Source organism: Balaenoptera ricei, chromosome 5 (assembly GCF_028023285.1).
Source record: "Balaenoptera ricei isolate mBalRic1 chromosome 5, mBalRic1.hap2, whole genome shotgun sequence".
Lineage (NCBI taxonomy): Eukaryota > Metazoa > Chordata > Mammalia > Artiodactyla > Balaenopteridae > Balaenoptera > Balaenoptera ricei.
Genome location: NC_082643.1, coordinates 90,185,829 through 90,200,857, shown reverse-complemented (window position 1 = coordinate 90,200,857; position 15,029 = coordinate 90,185,829). Strand labels below are relative to the sequence as shown.

At 43.0% G+C, this 15,029-nt stretch overlaps 1 protein-coding gene across 2 annotated transcripts in view; it reads left to right on the top strand.

The window, feature by feature from the left end:
- Positions 1-4,287, top strand: part of LOC132366001 (recombining binding protein suppressor of hairless) — a 119,417-nt gene extending 115,130 nt beyond the window's left edge. For both annotated transcript variants that reach the window (XM_059923232.1, XM_059923231.1), the window contains one exon: positions 61-4,287. In XM_059923232.1, coding sequence (XP_059779215.1) covers positions 61-376 — 316 coding nt within the window. In that variant the 3' untranslated portion in view covers positions 377-4,287. The remainder of the gene's footprint in view (positions 1-60) is intronic.
- Positions 4,288-15,029: the final 10,742 nt, after the last annotated feature.

The window sequence follows — 15,029 nt, the reverse complement described above, 5'->3', positions numbered from 1 at the left end:
GTTTTAAGTTTGAGTTCTAAAATTTTTTGTGCTTTTAAGTGATTTCTATTTCCTCCTCAGATGTGGAGAGAGTATGCTCTGTGTTGTCCCAGACATTTCTGCATTCCGAGAAGGTTGGAGATGGGTCCGGCAGCCAGTGCAGGTTCCAGTAACTTTGGTCCGTAATGATGGAATCATTTATTCCACCAGCCTTACCTTTACCTACACCCCAGAACCGGGGCCACGGCCACATTGCAGTGCGGCGGGAGCAATCCTTCGAGCCAACTCCAGCCAAGTGCCCCCTAATGAGTCAAACACAAACAGCGAGGGGAGTTACACAAATGTCAGCACAAATTCAACCAATGTCACGTCATCTACAGCAACAGTTGTGTCCTAACTACCGTCTTTTTGCTAGGACTTACACTGACTTGAGTGCGGCAAAATGTTGACAAAAAAAGAAAGAAAAAAATGAACAATCTTTTGTGGTTTCTTGGGAAAACTTTTCATACCCGGTGATACTATTCAAAAACCCCATTACCTGCAAGTGCTGATTTGAAGTGCAGAAGCCACAGTAAAACAAACAAACAAACATCAAAATGTGCAAACTTTTGGAAATTGATTTTTTTCAGCTGTTATTTTTGTTTGGTTGGCTTTTGTTTGGTTTTGTTTAAATGGGCAAGAAATAGAGATGTGGCTGGAGTAAAAGGTAATCAAACTAGAAGACGAAAATCTAACATAGTTTTTATGGACCAAGGAACTTGTATAAGCTTTAGTAAAAGGTACATTTTCACCATACCTTTTTTATATCACAGTATATATAGTACACCTTTGTTACCAAATAGGTTGTTCTCCTCCCCACCCCCTTTGAGCTTTTGCTCTTAAGTACATTCAGGTTCCAAGCCTGACCATGCTTGTTTAATCTAATTGCCATACTCCTCCAGGTCTTTTTGGTCTAAGGCTGGAACTGTTCTTTTTATTTTATTATTTTCTTTAAAAGCTGCAGTCTTATGACTTTTCATGAGTGGAAGGTGTTTTGATTTCAGCAAGTCAAATCTTGTAAAGGCCTGCATATTTCTTTTAAGATTATTTGAAGTCTGTGCAAAAGCTTTAAAAAAAATGCCTCTGCCTTGCCTGCAATACATGCAACGTACGTTGACTTAGTCTCTGTTCTCAGACACCGTTGATAGTTATTTCCGTGTGTTCCTTTTTTTAAAAAAATGTATTTATAGTTGTAATCCAAGAAGTTCTAACATTTACCTGGAATTAAATGTGGCCATTTAGTCATTAATGAGTTAATGGCGTGGAACATGTTGGTTTTTACAGTGTTCCCTTCCCTTTTCCTGTGCAGAAATGTATCTACGCGGTCCAGGATTTGTTCAGGTTTTCCCTCCTCCTAATCTTGTACATAACTTGTATTATGTGTAAGTTAAACATTTTATTTTGAAGTTAGAATATTCCCAGTGATTTCATTCAGCAGGGTGTTTTTCTGCCTTGTTGGCATATGGCAAAAAAATATCATCAGAAGTATTTGCTACCGGTTGGTAGATGGTGCCCTTATTGTATAATGAGGAAAATCTCAGCAAAAGCATGTTTTTATTTACTTTTTTGTGTGGGGGGTAGCCTAGGCCAAAACATCATTGTAACCTTGAAACAAGATGCTTTTACTAGATGACCAACTAAAATAGCTGGAAGACAGTACTTTAGGAACAGATAGCTGTAAGATTATAAAAATGCAAATGTACTTTATCTTTCCATTTCTCTCCCTGCCTTTTTTTGTTTTCTCTTCCCCAGTACTGAGCATCTTCACAAATGTCTCCTACTTGGAAAGCATTTCTTCTCCATTCAGTTAAGATTTGGTTGCATTCGGGGTTGTGTGCTGGCTGTGTGTGCTGGGCTCACCAGTTTTACGTTGGTTTTGTTCCTGCACTTTGGGCATGCCTGTGTTCGGTTTCTTAGAAATTGCAGCAGACTCATTGGGCTACGTTTTCTACAGGAACTATGTGTGTAATGTTACAGGACATGGTCTAGTAATACAATCATCTTTCTTTGAGTAAAAACTACCTCTAGATTGTGGTAAGCTTTTACTGTCCCACAAAACAGGAGCCACAAGTACCTTAAGAATGCAAAACTGTAACTTCCTGCAGTTTCCATACAGAAATTGTCTTTCTGGTGTCCTGGGCTATTTTGAAAAGTTTCCGTCAGTAGACTTTTTAAAACATCATTGTTAGTAGCTTCCCCCCACTCCCCTCCACCCCCAGCTTTGATATCTTCATTACTCATTCTTTTGCTCAGACTCTGCCATTGTAAATACAATTCCTAACGTCTTTACATCACTTTTTCCTCAGTTTTCAAGGGGGAAGTCATTTGTAAAACATGTTAGTGGTTAAATAAAAGTTATTGTGGTCTTCTCTTTACTGCAAGCCTTTTTAATTACTCACAGGCTGCATTATACTATATATAGCCTTTCTCTCTTTAAGTCTGCTCCCGTCACTAGCTTCTCTTGTAAGCTAATCCTGCCTCACACTTTAAATCTGTTTCAGTGACCAAGGGCAGAATTCATTGTGGCCTTATCTTTCTTTGTTTTAACTGTTTACTGGCTTTTTCTTGCAAACTTGCTTATTTCTGAGTAGTATTTATTCTTCTCTCTGTTGAGTCTGGAAGTAGTCTTTACACAGTGCTTTTTGTTCAGAGCGCCGAAATGTTTTCAGTGCTGCCTTACTTTGAATGGGCCACAAGTTTCCTCCACTTCCCAGGTTTGGTATTTAGTTACCAAATTATATTAAATTAACTGATAACAGATGAGATGCTTTTGAAGAACAAACTATTCCTACCCAGCATTGCAACTCAAAATAATTTTTTCAAGTTTATGGCTTTATTAAAATGAACTTTTGCTTTTTTACTGTTTAACTATATCTAATTTTGGCTCTTTGTTTATTTTAATAAGATAATTGAAATATTAGACTGTAAACCCTTTTCCTCTTTTTTTTTTTGAAAAGTCCAAGAATATACAGGCATTCTCCCCCCATTATTTTATGACATTCTACATACCACAAACTAAAGACTGAAATGATTTGTCTGTTGTGGCTTATTGTTTACTAGTAGTTCTTTTGTCAGCTGATTAAAAATTTTTTTGTGAATTATTTTCAGTGTTTAATTTACAGGAGCCTTGTCGTCTGGTTATGGTAGAACATGGCCCCTCCTCCAATGGTGGCATTATTAGAGATGCTGGTCATTTTCCCTTATAAAGACTCTCAGAATGGTAACCACTTCAGTTAAAGTATAGCACATTCAAGCTTTTTTTTTTTTTTAAGTTCTGTATTAGAAGTGTAGCCTATGCTCTTATGATTCTGTGCAGTTTCTGAAAATAGGCATAGAAGCTGAGTCTGTTATCCAATATGTTTTTATTCTGTTGAATTTGATCACATAGATTGGGATGGCAAGCTAAAGGCTTTAAATATAAAATGCCCTTTTTATTTTGAATGATTTCAGAGTTGAACACTAGTATAAAATTTACCCTGCTGCTGACTTTTCTTAAACTGTGGCAACTAAAGGCATCCTCATATATGTATTAATTAGTGAAATATTTGTCACTCGTACTGCACAGACTTATTTGCAGTTGTAACTGGTTAGGTTTTTGTTTTTTGGGTTTTTTTTTTTTTTTTTTTTTAATGAAACTAGTACCATCTGTGCCCTCAATTTCCAACACAGTTTTTAAGAACTAAACTAACTAGTCATGTTTAATCAGATAATCCATGCAGGGGGTGGGGGGGGTTCCTTTTTGAAACAAAATGTTATTCAATTATTAACCAAGTTACTTATTTTTGATTTCAAAAGCAGCTGTGTTTCTGATGAGTACTGAACAAATGTGTGTAATTTTCTGTGCCAGACTTTCGACTTTGTTTTCAAGCACTGTAATGTGGGATGATGGTTAGAAACAATAATATATTAGGGTTTCTATTTAACCCTTTCAGGACTGAATTGTATTTCCTTTTATTAATTTTTCCATGTGTTGTGATAAATGTTTGCCAGCATTCAGTACTGTGTTGGTCCAGATGTAGGTTTATATGCTCATTTTTAGCTTATTTCTTGTACCTTGCAGCATGCTCTACGCATTCAGTCCTTAAGGGGTTTATTTTACAAACTGTGCACCTGTAAGGTTTATTAGCAATAAGATAGAAAATTGAGCAAGTTTATACCATAATTTTGTAGAAAAAAGAATCTGCTCAGTTCCATATTTCATCCGTGAGAAACCTGCAATATGGGCAGTTTCAAGAAATAAATAAAAAGGAAATGTAAACCATTGTAAAAGTCTTCTGTTGGATGTGCCTGATGCATGTATTATCGTCTTTGATTTCAGAATACTTCATAGAGATAAAATTAAATTCCATACTACAGTTGGTATATTTACAGTCTTACCTTGCTATCTAATCTACATCACATCAAAGTGATGGCTGTGCTGATTTTTTTTTTTTTTTAATGTTTTAAACTACACAGTGCTTTAAAAAGAGAAATTTTTTTTTGCCGGGGGGGTGGGGGGGGGCGTGGTTCTTCCTTCTTCACGGGGAAATGGGCTTCGCCCCTCAAGGGTTGTCTCCTAATTCAGGAACTTTTCAAGCTAATCTCAACAAGATTGGAGAGCATTATTTAACAGTAGCTTGCTTTTCCAGTGTAAGGTTGTCATTTGGTTTGGTGTATGAAAGAACATAGAATGTTTTTTCCTTTTTGGTGTGAGCTCCTCATTGGAGAGAAAGCGTACTTTGTTTAATAGGGAAACAGAAAGTAAAGGGGGGAAGTTGTTACGTATTTTTTCAATCATAACAAGTTCATTTATCTGACCTCCCCCAAAAGAAAAAAATATAAGCAAAGTTATCAGGATTTTTGCTAAATACATCTAAAAATAGTGATTGTTAAATAATTTAGAAACAATATAGTTGGAATTTGAGTTGTGAGGCTTTAATGGCTAGGATTGGTAATAGCTTCTTTTTTTAAAAAACTATTTATTTTACAGTAGGTCTTTGTTGGTTATCTATCTTAAATATAGCTGTGTGTGCATGTCAGTTCCAAACTCCCAGTCTATGTATAGATTGGGTAATAGCTTCTTGGTTTAGAATTTAGATGGGAATAATATGTTTCTACCCCTTGTTATAAATAGTATATGATCACTTTCTAAGCAACCTAATGAAAGGTCCATTAAGTGTATATATGTGTATATATTTTGTCCTTGAACCCGTAGATGGTTGCCAGTTAAAAACATGCAGAGGGCAAGCTACATCAGGTGCTAGTAGTGAGGGATCACAGAAGCAAGTCCTCTCCTCAAACAAACAAAAATCTGGAAAGATACAGTACAAAAAACCCTGAAAAACCCTAGTTTAGTGCTAGACAGAGCAATGAGGACAACAAATTAAGTTGATGTATGTAAAGTACAAATGGGGTGCTTCACCTTGACCTACAGGTTAGACCCTAAAGCTTACGGCTGGGGGATAGACCTGGTGCCACAGCTCCCGTAGGACCTGCAAGACTGGACAGTTATACACAGTTCTTTGTGTTAAGGATAAGATTTTTTTGTGTGCCTGGCACGCAGGTGTTCAATAAATAGTGTAAGGTGTCATGCACACGTATGTAAGAAATCATGACTCATCTTGGTTTAAAGAAAAGGCAGGTAAGTATTATCTAATACAGAAAAGGAACAAGGTTTTAACTCTATAACAAGAAACATTCATGATGAACACAGCTAGGTTGTTTTATAACGGAATTTATAGAATGTTTTGCTTTGCGGGAGTAACACTTTATTTTTTAAATTTTTATTCTTATTGTTTTTTCACATTGGGCCACTTGTTTTACTGGATGTTTGCTGGTGGACCACTTTCTTACACCCGGGGGACTTAGGCCTTTGAGGGACAAGACTGGGCCGCAAATGCAGCCTCGTGTCAGTGCCCTTCAGGTCTTTTTACCCATGTGCCCGAGCCAAAACTCCCCTCAAGTCTCGACTGCCCAGGGGAGAGCCAAATCCTTTTATTGACACAGTGAAATCTGAAGGCACCTAGAACCAAGCATGCGGGAAGGGCAAGCCTGCGAAGGCCGAAGAGGGAGGGTGCTCCCTTTCCTGCGGGATGGAAACAGGCCGGGCGGGTCCAGCACGATGGACGGGGTTGGGGGGTCGGCCAGGTGGTTCGTGGTCAGGGGCTGGCTCCGCACCAGCCGCAGCATCTCGCGTCCTCCAGCCCGGCTTTGGGGGTCCCAGTCCCAAGGCTCCAGATCACGTGGAACAGCCACTGCCTCAACTCAGCCAGCTCCACACGAGGACGCGTGTCAGGCTCGTGGCCGTGAGGCGCGTCTCCAGCTGGATGAGGGTCTGGTTGTGTGCCTCGACGCGGGCCAGGTCCAGGTCCAGGGGGCCAAAGAGGAGCTCCTCCTGGTCCTCTTCTATGTAAAATTCCAAAGGGAAGGTAAAGTTTTCAGGCACCAGCCACCACGGCTTGATCTCCATGTCCTACTGCTCCCAGCCAATTCTGAATAGGGCCAAGTCCAGGAACTTACCCCAACAGGACCTAGAGAAATCTCGGAAGTAGCACTTTAAAATGTGGAATTCTATGACAAGTTTTTTAAAAGGTAAGTATGAGGTTTAGGTGTGTATCAGGTTCTTTCTGGCAGGATTGATTGTAGTCCCGGCTTTTCACCTCCTTGTATTCTACTACCCTGATCATTGAGTACGGTCAACATGCGGGTCCATCATTTCTGGCACCTCTGCCTGGTCGATCATTTCCACTGGTGCTGAAATCCCAAACTCTCAATCCAGAACGCCGCCCCCGCCCCATCTTCTTCATATAAAGGAGTAAAGAGTGTGACGAGGTCATTTCCAGCAGCCTCTTGAGCCGTCTTTGGCAGCTGTTCTTTTATCCTGAAACGAAGTTTTCTCCCCACAAGGCTGCTCTTTGTCCTTGCTCACAACACAACACAAAGTCAGTGATTGTGGTTTTCTCCTGCTCCTTAAACCTTCACAACTAAGTTGTTAATTCACATACTTTGATGATAAAATGAAAAGTTTTGGAAAATGATTGTGATTCGAAGATAGTCATCATGACTTTAATCACCGATTGTCCCAGGGAGTAGCTCTAACGGTTGTCCGCTGAGAATTTTCGTGTAGCTGGTAAGATTCCAAAGGTGCAAATGGTGTGATCTTTGAGAAGACCCTCAGGTGAAGGATAATGGAATATGCATCTCTTTGCTTAGAAGCATAAATATCTATCCCTATTACTTCTGGGTAGTGCCAGAGGTTGGAATTAGTTAAGACACAACCAGGAATTTTTAAATGGCCAGTAATGTTCTAGGCTCTGAGCTCATTCAGGGTGTGGCCATTTCTTAAAAATTTTCACTAAGGGCTTGTCTTAGTCTGCTCGGGCTGCCGTAATAAAATACTGGGTGGCTTTAAACAACAGGAATTGCTTTTTCTTATGGTTGTGAGGGCTGGAAGTCTGAGATCCAGGTGCCAACATGGTCAGGTTCTGGTGAGGACACTTAACTGGTTTGCAGATGGCTACCTTCTTGCTCTGTGCTCACATGGCACAGAGAGAGACATCTCTGTCTCTTCTTAAGCCCACAGCCCTTAGGACCCCATCTTTATGACCTCATTTAACTTAAATTACCTCCTAAAGGCCCATCTCCAGATACAGTCACATTGGGAGTTAGGGCTTCAGCATGAAATTTGGGGGAGAAGAGTTCAGTCCATAGCAGGGCCCTTCCTAAAAACTTTCTGGGTTACAGTTTCAGTATACTGGATACCAATCTATAGGATGGTATTTAGGTTTCCTGCATTTTTAAGTTCTGGTTGGGGATTCTCAACAGCCCAGACAGTGAACAGACTTGGGCTGAGGGACAAGGGGAGAGGCAAGATTGAGGGAGAAGTCACTTTGGCCACTTGTGAATTGTTTTATGGCCATTATTTAATCCTCACCCCAGCCCTATGAGCTAATATGCTTGTTTTAGAGGTGAAGACACAGTCTCAGGACTTGCCCAAAGTCATACGTTAAGTTTAGCAGAGCTGGGATTCAGAGGCGGGCCCAGGTGACTCAGTCACGCTCAAGTGCCACGCGAGACGTCTCAGTCACAAAGGCACAGGGACTAGGGTTTCTAGGAGCTGGTTCTGTGACAAGTTCTGTCTTCTTAAGGAACTTTATAGGGAACAACCATTCTATTTCAGTCCTCACATTTCACAGTTGAGAAAAACAGAGCCCTAGAGAAGTTGAAAACCCAAACGTGATTATGGATTGAAAATGCTTTATTCACTTGAAAGTGCTATCCAGTTGCCGGGTGTTCGTTTGTTTTTATTATTATTTTAGTATCATGACCTCTTGGTTAATGTTCTTAGTCCCCCTGGCCAAGCCTTACACATAAATATGTGCTAAATTATACAACCCTAGAGAGAATTCGAAATCTATGAACCTATTCAAGTTCACTGAAGCACTGAAGGGAAATGATAAAAATAATGATAAAAACAACTTCAAAACCTTTCCATCTTCCAGGTGAAGATAATGGATCTTCATCTCTGAATAAATCTAACAGTTAATTCAAACTTCAGTGAGTTTCTGGACCTCATATGAGTAAGACCAGAACTCAGAGACCAGAGTGTGGAACAATGACCTGAGTGATTGGTGTTCAAATCATAAATGTCCTCGGGGTGGCAGATGAGCTTGCCACTGTTCATTCGTCTCATTCATAGTTGGGGGGTAAATGGCACACAGCGCTTGGGAGGAAGCACACATGAAGAGCCCTCAGCCACTGTCCTGTATTTACCTCAGAGCCCAGGTATCTGCTGTAGTTGCTCTCCATCCAGCTCAGGAGGCCGCTTGGCCTGGGTCTTCCAGGACCTTTGTGAGCTTAGCCCTCAGGCTTTGTGCTGCTCATTCAAGAAAACAGTGATATGGTGGTTTTGCATTTAATACTTCAAAGATTTGAAAATATACACCTTCAGTATGATAGCCATTATTAGAGTTACAAGAGTTAAGTCAGAAACCAAACCTGGTTAACTTGGGGAAAGGGGATTTTGTAAGAATAGCAGAAGCTCAAGGATTGAAGGGCAGCCTGGATCACGTTTAGAAATACAAGGAAGGCAGCTCCTGTGAGTTAAGGAACCCTGGATCGCAGGAGTGGTCTGCTCAGGGCGCCGCTGCTGTGAGCGTTCCCCCTTTTCTTTTATCCTTAAGTCAGCTGCTTCAGATTCAGTTTCGCCGATGAGAGCCACCGGCCATGTGAACCTAGGTCACTTGCCTGTTCCTGTGCACTTAGAGGAAGGGTCAGTTAAAAGGAACCTCTAGGGGCTCTTTGGTTTGTGTGATCACAGGCCTAGATTTAGAACCAACAGGGGAAGAGATAATTCCCCAAAAAAGGAATTTGAGGTTGCTGGGTTTGGGGAATAGGTGCCAGGGAGCTCCTCTAGAGGGCTACAGACAATAAATTCTGTAGTCAAATGTATTAAGTGTATTCTCTGTGTTCAGGGCTTTACGTGAACTATTTCTTATTCCTCAAACTTCTGAGTCAATTTAATAGGCAGTTTTGAAAAGGACGCTCAGGTGATGAGCCATATCATCAAAACCCCTCCCGCCTCCTCTACCTTCCAGCCTTCCCGAGAAACGCCCCTTCCGCAGGATGGGCTCTCGGGAACTCTGACCTGCTTTTCTCACCCCCACGGCAGCTGATAGAACCACTGGAGAGACTTCCTCATGCTTTCTGCAGGTGATTGGGCAAGAAGCAAACAGGAGATCTCAGGGACCTTGTTTTGACATGTCAACATTGACATGTCAACCGAGAAGCAAAGAACTGGTTTGCAGGGAGAAGAATGAAGCAGACATCCAGAGAAAGGTGGGAGCATTCCCGGTTCCCGCCCCTTTCTGAGGCTCAGCTGTGTTCCTGCCCTTGAGTTCCAAGAGATAACCCATTATTTTTATCATTTCCCTTCGGTGCTTCAATTAACTTGAATAGGTTCATATTACTTGCAACTGGTGTCCTAATAGGAAAGTCTTGCCTTTATTACCGTAATTTCATCGATGAAGAAATTAAGAAAAAGGCAAGGGTCGTTTTTAGGGTTCGGCAGCCTCAAGTGGCAAAGCTGTGATTCAAGCCCAGGCCCTCTGGACCTGAGTGAGTTAGGGAAGGTAAGGGTTTGGAGGCAGTACCAACATCTAGGGGAGCATCGAGATGGGAGCATCTGAACAGTGTCTCAAAGAGTGAGGCAGTCCAGGATTTCAACAGGGAGGAGTGGATGGGCTGACGGAAGGCAAGGAGTGTAGTCCAGGCAGGTTCCCTAGCGTAATGGAACCATGCGAGCAGTAGGAATTGATTGTTTCATGATTGTGTATAAATTTAACAGGTTACCAGGGTCCGATAGGTAGAATCTCCTGCCATGTCTATTAGGGGGAATGGTTCTCTGCACCACATGTCTTTCCCTGTGGGAGGGACCTACCATTTGGTAAGATTCCTGGCCTCTGCCCTTTACTCAGTATTAATAACTTTGCTGAATGAGTTAATTTAGTTCTTCTCCAGCCAGGAACTGAAGATATGTAATAAAATCCTGCTTCATGGGGCTCTCCTTCTAGTGGGGAGAGACAGGCAAAAGTAAATACAGGTATATGTCTATGCATGTTTACGTATTAAAGGGCTCCTACTGAAAATGTCACCATCTCAAGCCCAGAGATAATGGAATCTGACCATCAAGAGCCCTCTGCAGCATCCAGGGGCATCTGTGGGTGAGAATTACTGTGTCCTAGAGGTACTGAGTAGGTAACATTCAATATAAAAACCTGTTGCCTCTAACGAGTACTTCGCCGACCATTTCAGTGGAGGTGCTGTACACACGTCACAGTCGTGCGCAGCCCGCTGAGGGACTTAGGCTTGTCCTTGTTGTCTTTCTTGGGGTCCCTTTCAGTCAGTCACCTTGCAGTAAACCCTGGGCACATGTACACAGGGCAGGGTGAGGGGCTGTGAGCTGTGGGCGGTCGAGAGATGACTACAGGACAGTTTCTGCCTGGGAAAGCCCATCTGGAAGCAGGCTGTGAATGGGATGCTCACGTGCCAGGAGGACTCGACTTACGTGGGCTCTGGGAAGCTTCCAGAGAGAGCCCCTCCTCAGAGAAGAGCCAACCCTGGTGGAGGCCGGGATAGAGGAGCAAGGCTGAGGGGTGGCGGGAGCCCTGCAGGGGCCCTGGTGCCCACACCACAGTTTTCTGCCATCTCTGCTGGTTCGATTAAAGGGTGGCCTCTCCCTACCCGGGGATGCAGCTGGAGGGAGGTTGCAGAGGGAGGAAGGCAAGAGTTAGAGTCACGTAGGCTCATTCTGAGACACCTATTAGACTTCAAGTTAGAAAGGCAAGTAAGCAGGTAGATCTCCAGATCGGGATCTCAGGGCGCTCTGTGCTGGAGATACACGTTTGGAGTCAATCACATGTAGACGGAGTTTAAAGCCATCAGCCTGATGAGATCTCGGGGGAGGAGAATAGGTAGAAAAGAGGTCCAAGACCCACCCCACCCCAATAGTCGCTGTTTGAACAGTGTTTCTCAAACTTTTTTGTGCTAGACTCCCCCAGGGGAGAGTGTTGAAATTTGAGTCTGACTCTGTAGGTCAGTGGGCATGGGTCTTGAGATCCTGCATTTCTAATGATGCTGCATTGGTAATGCAGGTCTAGAGACCCCACCTGGGGTAGCGAGGCCCTCACTTACGCCCAGACAGAAATGGGAATGATTGACTAAAAGAGTAACATGCCTCTTTGATTCGTAAAAGTGATCGTTTCTAGCTAACATCATTGTTTTCCAAGTCAGCATTAACTCACTAATCATGGTTTTAGAATTAGCCTTATTGTTTTTGAAGCACAGAATCAAGATTTCTCTCTACCCTTGAGAAGACCTTCTGTTACCACATCGCAAATGGGCTCATCACATTCTCCTTACAGGGCTGATAATGCGGCCTGTCTAAAGATCGAAGTGCTCATGTGCAATCATAGTCACGAGGCACAGAGGCCTGCGTTACGTAACCATGTGTCATAAACTCCAGAGCCTTAGCGCATCCAAGACGAAAGTTAGAGGGATGCTGAAGGGCGCCTGAGTTTTAAAACTCTTTGGTTTGGGGGGGAAAAAAACCCCTCATTTTTAATTGGGTTCCCTTACTCCTGAGTGCAATTCTACAAATTCGGAGAGACTAAATTATCATAAAAACCTAAAACCCAAATGAGTGGCATCTGGGTGCTAATGAGATTTCAGACAGACAACCCTCAGAGCTGAGAGAGGCAGACCCTTCACTTAAGCTTCTCCGCAGAGAAACTTTCTGTGGCCTGGCTCTAAGAAGGCCATGTTTTCTTCCCCTCCCTGTGATTTTAGATCCAAATGGAGCAAATAATACACAGGTTCTTTCCAGGGATGGGATATAGACGCCAGGTGAGCAGAGAAGCAAAATAGAGTGAGAGATCCTCAGAAATGTTACGGGCCCAAAGGTGCACGTGCGCACACACAAACACACACACACACACACACTCCTGCTCTGATAATATTTCAACCAAACCTAGGAGTCTTTTTTTGGAATGTGATGTTTAACGTTTTCTGTCTGTCATGTGATTTCAACACTAGCCAAGTGTGTGTAAAGAGCAAAGCTTTGGGCACGTTTACTGGAGTTTGGTTCACCGAGGACAAGTAGAGAAAGACTTGGCTTTGTGTGCTGGTGTTGGAGCCCAGGGCAACCTGAAGTTTTGCTTTTGTATTTTTTCCTTTTTAACCTTTGTCACAAATGTGGAGGTATTCTAAAAGGTGGAAAGCAGCATGTTAAAGCATATGAAATACTTTGCTTTCTGAGCTGTTAGAGAAACATGTTTGCAAGCCCGCATTTTATTAGCTAAATGTGAGTGGTTTCTTACAGCGTGGCTTTGGAGCGTTGTCCATCCCTTTTACTCACTTGACACAGCTGATGACCCCCCTCAGCTCTGAGACTCTCTTTTCTCTTGGCCTCCAGGACACCAAGCTTTCTGGCTGTTCGTTCTCAGCCTGCCTTGCTGGTTGCTTCTCAACTCCCCAGCCTGCAAACCTCGGATGGTCCCAGAGCGAAGACCGATCCCCTCCGCCTCCCCTACTGTATACTCCCCGCCGTGGTCTCTCCCGTCTCAGATCTTTATGGGGGTGACTCCTCAGGGCATATTTCCTGACTTCTCACCTGAACTCCAGAATTGTAGATATAGCTGCTTGCTTGGCACCTGAAGGCTCATAGGCATCTCAGGCTTCGATCTGAAACCAGCTCCTGTTTCCTCCCCTCCCCCGCCTCCAGCCGCTCCTCCTCACCCAGCCGTTCTGCCCCTTTCCCTACACGGAGCCTCCTCCGCGGTTCCAGTTGCTCAGGGAAAGAAGCTCGAAGGCAAGGCTGACTGCTTCTCGCTCTCGTGCCCCACCTCCAGGCCATCAGGAAAGCCAGCCAGTGGCTCCTTCAAAATATGTTCAAACTCTGACCACTTCTCACCACTTCCACCACCGAGAACCACGCCGCCATCGGCTCTCACGGGGCGTATTACAGCCGCTTTCTGACGGCACCTCCACCTTCCTACCTGGCCCTCTTGCAGTCTACTCTCCACAGCGGCCAGAGTGGGTCTTTGAAAATGTGTCCCTCTGCTGCCTAAAGACCTCCACTGGCTTCCCATCTTGCTCAGAGTAAAATCCACAGTCCTCCTGGTGCCCCTCACCTTCTGCCTTGCTGCCTCTCGGTCCTCATTCTCTGTTTCTTGACTTGTAAATTTAAACATTATCTGTCAACTTCTCTGCGGTGGCAGCTGAGAATTTTGCTTGCCTCCACCCTGATTCCCATTCCTCTCTTACTTTCCTTCCTCCAAATATAATACAGTTTTTATTTAAATCATTGGTCAGTGCTTACATTACTATGGTTGTTTAATTATTCACTCTTGAGAGTATATAGTAATATAGATAGGACACTATAATTATGTTTCCTCTTTAGTATAACTTTTTGTTTTTTCTGAAGTTAATACAAGCGACATTTTTCTCCCCCACTACCCCTACTCAGTTTTCTATACACCTACTCTCTCTTATTTCCAAATGTTCCATAAGATTCATTAAGTCTAAATTTTCACTATGTGCCAGGCACTGTTCTTGGCACTGAAGATCAGCAGTGAGCAAACTAATTAAATCCCTGCCTTCGTGGAGCTTATATTTGTTTAAATAAACATCATTGTTATTTTCCAAATATGCAAACATGTCAGATAATCATTAAAACCATTATTTTTTCTTAGAAAGTCATCCTTCCAGAGACCTCTAACTGCTGTTTGTCCTATGGGCCTTTTCCTTTTTAAACTGTCTTTCCTTACAGTTGATTTGTGTGGTTCTATTTATTTCTTTGTTTTCCCCCTCTCTGGAAGATTTTAGGATTTTTTTCAATCCTTGGTTTGTAAAATTGTACACTGACATACATGTGTTGCTGTACACTTTCTTTTTCAGACACGTGTTAGACATTCAGTGGTTGCTTTCAAAATAGATATTTATGATGCCGCGGAGCAACGAAGCCCGTGCACCACAACTACTGAGCCTGCGCTCTAGAGCCCGCGAGCCACAACTGCTGAGCCCGCGTGCCACAGCTACTGAGCCTGCGCTCTAGAGCCCGCGAGCCACAACTGCTGAGCCCGCGTGCCACAACTACTGAAGCCCCCACGCCTAGAGCTCGTGCTCCACAACAACAGAAGCCACCGCAATGAGAAGCCCGCGCACCGCAAGGAAGAGTAGCCCCCGCTCGCTGCAACTAGAGAAAGCCTGCGCGCAGCAACGAAGACCCAACCCAGCCAAAAATAAATAAATAAATAAGAGATATTTATGAACTTTGCTGGAGTTTTCTTGTGTTATGTCTTTGAAAGTTTGTTCTCCTCCATTATCTCTGTTCTCTCTTTCTGGAATTCCTACCAGTCAGATGACCCTCCCAAACCACCACCCTGATTGCTTCTTTAATTTTCTTATCTTTATCCTGTTTTCCATTTCTTTGTCTTTTTATTTCATTTTTCAGAGAGATTTCCTCTAGTTTTCCT